Below are 10,036 nucleotides of genomic sequence, written 5' to 3' on the forward strand. Positions count from 1 at the left end.
GCGTTCTTAGTGTTTGATGGGATATTTCAGGATTCTGAATTAAAACATAAAGCTCTCCAGATGTTCTGAACACAGGTGTCTCCAGGCTCATTTGGCGATGATTTACTGATACTACTTTGGAGGTTGTGAACTAGGAGCCAGCGCTATTTTCATGGTAAAGGAGTGTTTCTCTTCCAGCACCTCTTAACTATTGCCATGCCTCCTAGAGGTAGGGCCTCAAAACAGAGGCGCACACTTGAGGGTGCTTTTTCTGCTAACCCTGTAGGTGTGATGCCAAGACTCTCAGCGAGACTGGCAGCCACCTGGTTTGCCCATGTCTCCAGATGTGGTGTTCTGCAAGGGGGCTTTGTCCCCTGCCCTGCTTGCCATGGATAGGCTCTTCCATCTGGAGCCGCAGTGTTCGTCCTTACCCTTAGGAGGAGGACATGGACTTTTTTCTTTAGTTATTCCAGACCCTTTGGTCTATTGGGATCTTAACTGAAGCCCCGGTACAGGGGGCTGGAAGGCTCCCTGCCTCCCTGAAGTCCTCCCCCTGCCTCTCACCCCTTCCTAGGGGCTGCAGCGGAAGCCACCTGCCCAGCTTGACAAGGGCAGAGGCTTGAAATCCATCCTGGTGACAAGGCAAGACCTACCGTGAGTTGTTGCTGGAGCCACCATCAGGGTCAGGACAGCCTCCTTTCAAACCATCTGCTTAAACGATTCTCTTTACCAAGCTCCCCGGTGATTCCCTCAGGCACAACAGTGACAGATGAAACAATCAAAACCCACAAAAGCTGTGACTTCAGAGAAATAGGTCTGAGGTTTAAGAAAATGAGTGTAAGTATGTTATGTAAATGAAATTGCTGGACAAAGCTCCAGCCCCAGGAAAGGCAAAGCAGAGGAGGCGTGCTCTCAGTTTGTGCCCTGCGCTTCCCAGCGAGAATGCAGTGGGGCTTGGAGCCTGCCATCCCTGGCTTCTGCCAGCCAGCCTCGCTCCCTGACCATTTACTATTAATACCAGATTCTAGCGGATACACTTTAGTGATTTCCCAATGTCAGCATTTCTCTGGAGGCTTTTAGCTTCATGTGTTTTGATGGAGCAGATTTTGCAAATCCCTGATTGAGGTGGGCAGATTCTCAGCACTTTGCTGTGACAGTCCTGTAGCTTTCTGGGGGGTCTTGGTTTTGTGTCTTAATTATTTCTCTAGGCTCTCCCAACTGAGCCAGGGCCTGCCGTGCACCCTGACCTGACCACTTGTGAATTTCCGAAGTGCAAAATACCAGATTCACATGGAGCCAGATTGCACCAACACTGTACTGTGTTTGTCTTTCTCTGCCAGCTTGCTTTATGAGCTAGGTTTAATCCGTTTTCTTCTTTCCCCCTCTATGGTTATATAACGATGGGACAAGCGTCAGGCACTTGGAAAGTGGCAGGGTTGCATCTCGACACCAGCTGAGATCCAAGTCTCGTAACAGTGAGTGGGCTAGTGTTCCTTAGGACATGATGACTGGCAAGCTTGGCTCTTTAGCCTGATGGGCCTGAATTCAGTCACGCCTGGGCCAGTGGAGCCCAGCCTCATACATTGTTGACCTTACGTTAGCTGTATCGTTGGCCTTTGGAAATAAATGTTTGGTTCCAGAGCTTATGGTTTATATTAAGTTCTGTAGATACTCAGCCTGTTTTCCTAGGTCTCTCTCACCTATTTCCCTTTTCCACACCCTCTGCCTTAGCCAGCGCAGATTCCTGGTTTTCGTGGCTTAGTCCCTTTGTTTCTGCACCTGGAATACCGTTCACTGTCATCTCCAAATGCCAAATTCCCACTGGCCTGTGTGGACTCAATTTAGAACTGCCTTGACCTTGAAGGTTCTCTCAGATTGGCGGTTTTAAAAGATTCTTTAAAACAAAAATCTCTTTTGTCAAATAGACATCCTTGTTGGGTTATGATGTATAGTCCACAACCAACAATTTTGTTGAAGCCAGGGTTGGGTCTCAGAATTCTGCACTTGTACCTCTGAGGATTTACTGGACACAGTGGGAATACCTTTGCCCTTGATGTCGAACTCTCTCTAACTCCTGGATGTCTGTGGCGTTTGTCCTGAAACTCTCTGTGGCTTGTTACCACCTTATACATTGTCTTATAGGTCTGCAATAACCTTTTCTACCAGAAGGTAAAGCTCCTTGGGCAGTTTTTGTCTGGATCTCCTGTGGTTTCTAGGGAAGAAGCTCAGGAGACACTGTTAATGTGTGAATTCACATAACTTCCATCTTTGTAGGTTAGAACATGAAATCCAGCAGTTGAAGCTGAAGATCTGTGAGGTCGATGGTGTTCAAAAAGGGCATCGTGGGACCTTAGAGGGAAAGCCTGCTGCTTCCAGCTTCCCATCCAGTGCAGAAAAATCTCACCAGGTCCCTCTGATGGATGAGAGGTACTGGACAGCACACTGATGCCAGGCCTATTTCTGACGTGATTTGATGACTCAGGGAACCCTGTATTGGCCAGTTTGCATATGAAGGGCTCTATACAAGATTATGAACAGCACTTGTCCCCAAGACATATTTGTCTTGATCAGCTGCTGCCTGGCCCCTGGTAGGGTGAGATGTCCTTTATAGGGCTCAAGACAGGATACTCGGCCAGTCAAATCAAGAATGCTGGTGCAAGTAGTTTGTGTAAGAAGGTAGAATTGTTAAAAGGTTCAGGGAGGAACATTCCTGGTGGGCCAGTGGTTAAGAATCTGCCTTGCAACTCAGGGGACGTTTGTTCACTCCTTGGTTGGGGAACTAAGATCTCACGTGCCATGGAGCAACTGAGCCCGCATGCCACAGCTGGGAAATCTGTGTGCCACAGTGAAAATCCCGAATGATGCCAGGAAGATCCCACAGGCCACAAGGAAGACCCAGTGCAACCAAATAAATAAATGTTTAAAGAAAAAAGGTTTCGGAGAACCAGAAAGGAGTGATGCCAGGCCAGGTCGAGAGGAGCAAAGTAGTTAATTGGATTGTACCAAGAAGGACCTTGTGCTGACAGGTAGTTTACAGACGTCATTGCTTACAAATAGATACTGCAGAGACCGTACCATATATTCAGAATGACCATGAATAGCACGCATGCGTATCTGATGTTACTACAGAAAAATGATTTTCGACTTGGGTGGCATCATAAATTGATCTGTGGCTTGGAGCCTTCAGCTAATCGACCTATTCATTTCAAGCTGGGCTGTCCAGAGCCCTGGGTACTAGCAGAGAGCTATTCACATATCAAAATATACTCAGACGGCACAAACCTCTGAGGGCCTTTAAACCTAGGTTGTCTTCCTCTGTGGCACTTAAAATTTAAGTGAAGGTTCAGAGAGAGAATTTGTTTATAGGAGGCCTTGGCTCATAGTCAGTTGCATATGATTTTCTTTACTGAAATACTGAAATGTAAATACTGTATTCTATTACCCTTGCACCATTCTTTTGGGCTATCTTACCTATAATATTACTCTCTTTACCCAGCATATCAGAAAGTCGTTAGCCATGGTCAGTAGTACAGAAATGTTTTTAGAATTGTGTGTAGACTTAGATGAAACCAGATTTTTAATTTTTAGTGTGCTAAGATGTAAACATGCAAAACAGTTTGTTTAAAACAATCTGTGTAATTCAGTGTTTGTAGACCCAGGGCCGGGAGCCTAGAACTGAGAAAGCCTTGCCTTTGGGTGGCCTGAGTCACTGGAAAGATTTTGATGGACCCAAAATCCTCTGTTCTCCCTGGTTCTTCTGGGTGGATGGCTGCACTTTATATAATTTCCCCTATGTATTGTATGGCGTGCCAGATATTTGGTTGACAGCTGCCTCAAAAGTCAGCTGTTTCTGGTGTCCACTGTCTTGGCCCTTCGCCGGGCGTTTTGGAAGGTAGAGACCTGTAAAACACAGTGTCTCACAGCCAGGTGCAGCGAACAGACAGAGAAGGAATGAGGTGAGACAGCGTGCCATCCAGTGGGGAGATCTGTGGAGGCTGCACCCGCCTCTTTGTCTTTCCTTTTAATCCTCTGAAATGACTTTATGTTTTGTGACAAATAATTATCACCAGTATCTGTGTGAGGAAACCAAGGCTTGGTGAGTGAAGTGCTGGGTCTCAGAGTCAGTCCTGAGACCATGGAGGGTCTCTGACTCTCTCCCTTAGCCCGCAGCAGGAGTTCTGCCTGGGACATCAGCGGGAATTTGGATGGGATAACTGAGTCTCCCTTCTGTTCCCAGGATTCGGTAATGTGTCCAGGCCTCTCTTGTTGGCAGAAAACCCTAGATAGTGAACACGTCACATTTCTTAGAAAGGAGGCAAAGGTTGGAGGCCCTGAGTTAACTGTGTTTAGCATTTAGGACAAGAAGGCTTCTGGTTGCCAAGGGTGTGGTAAGCAGGATCTCAGATGCGCTGTGTGGTTAGACGGGATCATGGACTCCCATCTCCTTGGCTTTCAGGATCAGTGCGTACATTGAAGCGGAGGTCCAGAGGCGCCTTCAGGGTCTGCACCGCGTGGTCGGTGATGGCTGCCGTGAACCTGCGGACACCGTGAAGGTGAGGGAAGGAGCTGGCCATCCGGGCAGGCGTTTTCAAGATGACTTTCCATTAAGGAGCTGGGGGTGGTGATCTTTTATTTACAGTTTTTCAGTGAGAAAATTGAGATATAAAGTGTTCTCAAATAATTAAATATTACTTGGGTGGGGCTTGTTTACAGATAGTCTTATTTCAGGAGTAACTTTATTTGAACGCTTTGAACTTACAGGGGGAATTCATAAGTGAATATGAAGTTTCCTAAAATGTTTCATTTACCTCAATTTACAAAAATTCTACACATAACACCTTTCTGATCTCTCCAAAAATATAATCAATTTCGTAAATATTTAATCCACTTGCTAAATTATCCCAAGTAAGCATACAGTTTTGCCTTTGAGAAGATACATACTTGTGACTTGTTGATTTTTATCAAAATGAAGTCATTCCCTTCCTATCCTACAAATTAAGAAGTATCTTAAGGAAATCTTACCTTTAATGTTATGCTGTGATTTTTAAGGTTAGGAATAAATGGTTCAGTTCCATTTATAGGCAGATGGATCCATACAGTCACGTTTATCTTGGAAATATAAACTCTCAAGAAAGGTCATTGTTGAATGACAAGTATGTTTCTTTAGAATTTTGTTCTCATAAATATTCTAATCAAATCAGTTTTTTTCCCTCTATGTGAACATGCTGTAATTTAATATAGAGGCCTTTTATTTTCATTTCAGGATAATGAGAAACTTCACAATGGCACCATTCAACGTAAGCTAAAATACGAGGTAGGTAATGACTTTTCAGATTGATAGGGTCGCCTTAAATTACGGCATGCTTGTGTGATTAAATTTTCTTAATGTTTAGTTGCATAATTAGAATTTCGAAGTCCCAGTGAGATTAATGGCTAATAGGCAAGGCAAGCTATTATATGACTTAAAAATTAAACAGAATCCTGCCGGTTGCAAACTGCTCTGACTTTATTTGAATGTGTGTAGCTGTGGTAGAAACCCTCTGCCCAGTTTTTCATTTGTAACAGTATCCTTTTTCTTGGTCTGCATTTAAGAGGCTGAATTATATAATCAGAATCAGAGAGGGGGTTTGGAAGTGAACCTGAGTACTTCCCAGTGTGTTAGGAACCCTTCCTGTTTATGGACTGTGCTGGCAGTGGCACAGAGGAAACACTCTTGGTTGGGTAACTTATTTCTCCATTGGCTTGTCAGACCAGGGTTTATTTGGGCATACAATTTGTAAGGCTTTTCTTGTATTTTCCTCCACTGAGGGACTTGTCCTTCCCATACACCCCTAAATTCAAAAATCAAAAAAAAAGCAAAACTAGGAGGTGGTAGAAATCTTACGTCACCGAACAGAATGAGCGACAGAGGGGTGGATGTCCTACAGGAGACGGTCCATCTCACCCTCCATCCGACCCATCCGGGAATAACGCTGTCTTCCTCTGAACGTCCGACTCCTCAGGAGATGACCTTGTGAAGAAGAGGACGTTGCCTTTCACTTCTTTGCGTCCGCATGTCTAGCCTGTAGCAGGTTGGCTGTGAGCCTTTTGTGGTCCTGGTTTGCAGACACCATAATGGTGCTCTAACCAGGGCAGATGTACACGAAGGATTCCCAAGAAACAAACGGAGAGGCCAGAGAAACACATGTGAGGTTGGAATACTTGTCAGTTTCTCATTCACGTTAAGTATGCTCCCAGCTACTCTTACATTTTGGACATTTACTCAAGGACTTACTTTCAGAGCTAAATTTGCCCCCTGGAAAATTGAATCAAAGGCCTTAGGATTCTTTTTTTTTTTAAGAGTAGAATATTAGACCAAGAAATGGATACTGTGGCTCAATCCCATCTAACATATTTCTGTCAAAATACTTGACAATTTGTAAGATATGAAATACGGAAATTGATGCTCTGTGTGTGAATCAGCTCCTCTATTCTGAAATCATGAGTCAATCAACACGAATGGCTTTGGTTATCGATTGAACCTCTGCATTAATCCACACGATAAAACCAATGACCGCAGAAATCTTCATTCACGCAAAAAAAAATTGCAAAAGATGCCACAGCCCCCTTTCACCTGTTTTTGACAGAAGAGCTGTCCTGCCCCATTGCTGCCCAGAGACGTCACTGATGCCCCTGGCCAAGAGGAGAGCGGGGAGGTGGACCAGAACCACCACTGGAGCCTGCCTGTGACCCGGATCATCCCCGGCCCCTCTGCCCGCTGCTCAGCGCCAGACTGGGGAGCAAACCAGCGGGGGCCTCAGCCCTCGGAGGACGAGCTGTCACACAGCAGCAGTTGTAATAGAGGCGACTCTCAGCCAGAACGCCTCAATCCCACTGAAACCCCTCCTCTTAGCAAAAGCAGCACCAGCGGTGCGGGACATACTCATGGTGAGTCAGAAAGCCTCAGCGAGCCGACGAGTCCTCAAGGTGGACCCAGCCCGGGGCTCACGTCCAGCTGGACTTGGCTGCAGCACATATCCCAGGAAGTGTCTGTGGACGGCAGGGGCGAGCAGACCTGGCGGAGCCAGCTCCTCTGCTTCATTCTCTCTGAAAGGGTCCCCCGGGCCAATGTTCCCCCAGCGGCACTGGCCTCCAAGCTCTGCTGGGAGGAGGCAGCAGCTGGAGCGGTGAGCTCTTCAGAGTCCCTGATGACTGTCGAGCCAGAGGGAAGCCGTGGGTTGGGGTTCATTTACCAGTGGGTCTCAGACCTTTACAAAGACACCAGGAGCCACCTGCTGCGGACAGGCACAGAGGCCGTTGGCCAAGCCCAGCTCGTGGGCAGCCTGTGCGACCCCAGCCGGCTCGCCTCGCAGGCAGCGACCTTCCTCACGAGGCTGCCTATTCTGAAGCTGTCACCCCTGCACAGGCTGCTAGAGACAGGTTGGGCAGCAGCAGCAGCTCTTTCTCTCCCCAAGGAAAGTCAGGTTGGCAGCAGAGATGAGGCAGGGGCCGTGGGGCAGGCGGGGAGCCTGGTGCCCTACCGAGCCCTGGGCTGGCCCGCTGGCCCCATGGCCACTGAGTTCCCAGGCTCCTCACTGAGCTCTGTCTCCTGCCTGGAACTGGAAGGTGCCAGAAGGGGCTCCGTGTTTAAGCAGACCCTTGTGCAATTCCCAGACCAAATGCTGAAACTTCAAGAATGCCCCTTAACAGACTTCCTTGAGCTGGTGGCTGGATCCCTACCAGAACTTTGGGGCAATGCGGATGTACCCCAAGGCATATACTGGCTGGCCGTGGCCAACTGCGCGGAGCCGGCGCCGCGGCCTGCGTGCTTGCTCCTGTTCGGCTCCGCCCTGTACACCCTGGTTCTGGACCCCCCGGGCTCCGTGGGCGTCTTTCACGCCCTGCCCCTCTCTGGGCTCCAGGAGGTTCAGGTTGGCTTCGGTGGGCAGAGCGTTCGGCTCCTGGGCTCTGCAGAGAGTCTGCTGCTCACTGTTTTTACTTACAACAAGAACCTCTGCCAGCAGATATGCCGGGACCTCCTGTATGTCCTCGCGTCTGCGTCCGAGGCCGCCGCCTGCGCCGAGCATCCCTTGTTCCGGGAAGATCTGGTCCAGCTCTCCCTTGACTGGAAGGCAGAAATCCCTGACTTAGTTTTGGCAAACGGAGTCCGGTTATCATCCAGATTCCAGAACACCCTGGTGGACCTGATTTACTTCCTTCACGGGAACCTGGATGCCGGTGCCCCGTCTCTGGCGGAGGCTCAGCTCTTGCTCTACACGACGGTCAGAGTCGAGGGTGACTCTGGCCAAGGCCCCTGCCAGTCGCTCGTCCTTCTGAACACCCACGTGGCCCTGGTGAGGGAAGACCGCGTGTTCTATCCTCGCAGCCCCGCCCTGAGCTCTCAGCCCCCAGGAACACGGTTTGATGTGGTCAGATGCCGAGCTTTAAGGGAATTCAGGTGCCTTGTCATTCCAGAGACAAAGACATCATCCACCCTCGAACTCGTCTTCCTCCAAAACCTCAGACACCAGTCAGATTCAGGAAGCGGTGCTTCCCGGCGCCCTCAGGAAGCCCAGAAGGTTCAGCCATGCACCAGCATCTTGGATCTGCAGGGCGGCGGGGATGTGGTCCCTGAGGTCTGGAAACTGACCTTCAACTCTCGGGACGAGGCTCTGTGGCTGACCTCACACTTGACGAGGCTCTAGGGAGGAGGCTTGTAACAGTGCACTGCATGCTTTCCTAGACTGTTCATAGAATAAACACGATGACAACCGTCCAGGGCTATGAATAGCTCAGTGTGGCTAACTGATTTGAAACTGGAAAAGTGCAGACCTCTCTAAATTGGAAATGTAAAAATTTAAATATCTCCTCTGAAATAAAAACAAACATAGCTGAGCACTGATAAAAGACCTTTCTCACCACCGTGCCTCACTTTCCTGAACCTCAGCCTTGTAAATCGGGTCCGCCTCATTGTTTGTGAGGTGCTGGAAGCACGTAGGGGTGTGTTGACTTGTGGTCGTGTACCTTGGCGTCTGTTGGTTTCTGCTGGACGCCGGCAGGCAGATGTGAGCTGCCTGAGCAGGTGTCTGGTCTGGCAGCTCCCTTCCCAGCATCCTCCACTGGCCGAGGTTAGGACAGCTCTGTCTCAGAGCAAGCTAGTGAAGGCTTCCACCAGCCTTCCCCAGGGGCCCTGAGGGTTTGAAATACCTGCCCCCTCCCATAACACGTGGGATGGAGGCAGTGCCATGCCCTGCCAGGTCTCCTTCAGGGCATCGCCTTTGTAGTCCTCCGCTCAGACTTCCGGCCCTTTCTTTTCCATCCTGTGGTTCAGTGCCTCCCTCGTCAGGTCAGTTTTGACGGTTCTCCCCCCTGGGCCACGTGGCCCCACGTTCCAGTCCTTTCTCTCAGCTTCGGCGTTTCTCTCCTAGAAAGGCTCTTCAGCTCTGGGTAAGTGTCTAGGCTGCTGCTGTCGTCTCATCAGATGGAGGCCGCCCTGAAGGCATCGGCGCTTGCCTGCCACCCCCCTGCTTCCTCCCGGCCTGCACGTCTTTCTGAACCTCCCACCACAGGGCCCTGCGTTCCCTGCTTCCAGGGGGATCTCACGCCATGTCAGCCTGGGTCGGCTCCTCTCCCCTCTGGGTACCATCCAGCTGCCCTCTTCCTGCATAAGCGGCTTAGAGCCGGCTCTTCAGGGCCTCTCCTCTGGTGGACCCCTTCCTGTGCACCTATGTCTGATCAACATTCCTGTGAGGCGGCTTGCACGTTTTGTGTTTATGTTTTCCAGCATCTGACCCCGGGTTGCTATGCCTCTCTTCTCCTGTTTCTTGAGTTTGAGGGTTCTCCTAGCTTCCAGAGTCACGGGAGGAAGAGTTCGAGTGTTCTCCTAGCTTACAGAGTCTCAGGAGGAAGGAGGCCCCCTCCCCATCACCCTTTCTCCTCTCTTTCACTTCAGCTGGGGTCACAGCAGCTGCTCTGCAGCACATCTGCAGCTCGCGACTTGGCCTTTGTTTTGGCCTGGGCTGCAAGGGCCACTTTGTATTCCAGTTGGGTCTTTGCAACACATCCAGTAGAAGTGATG

The 10,036-nt window shown here is 49.5% G+C and overlaps 1 protein-coding gene across 1 annotated transcript in view; it reads left to right on the forward strand.

The window, feature by feature from the left end:
* KIF16B (kinesin family member 16B) overlaps nucleotides 1-10,036 on the forward strand; it is a 270,569-nt gene that overhangs the window by 170,387 nt on the left and 90,146 nt on the right. The window contains exons 20-22 of the mRNA XM_010854070.1: nucleotides 2,254-2,406; nucleotides 4,436-4,532; nucleotides 5,243-5,293. Coding sequence (XP_010852372.1) covers nucleotides 2,254-2,406; nucleotides 4,436-4,532; nucleotides 5,243-5,293 — 301 coding nt within the window. The remainder of the gene's footprint in view (nucleotides 1-2,253; nucleotides 2,407-4,435; nucleotides 4,533-5,242; nucleotides 5,294-10,036) is intronic.

This window comes from Bison bison, unplaced genomic scaffold (genome assembly GCF_000754665.1).
Source record: "Bison bison bison isolate TAMUID 2011002044 unplaced genomic scaffold, Bison_UMD1.0 scf7180017864335, whole genome shotgun sequence".
Lineage (NCBI taxonomy): Eukaryota > Metazoa > Chordata > Mammalia > Artiodactyla > Bovidae > Bison > Bison bison.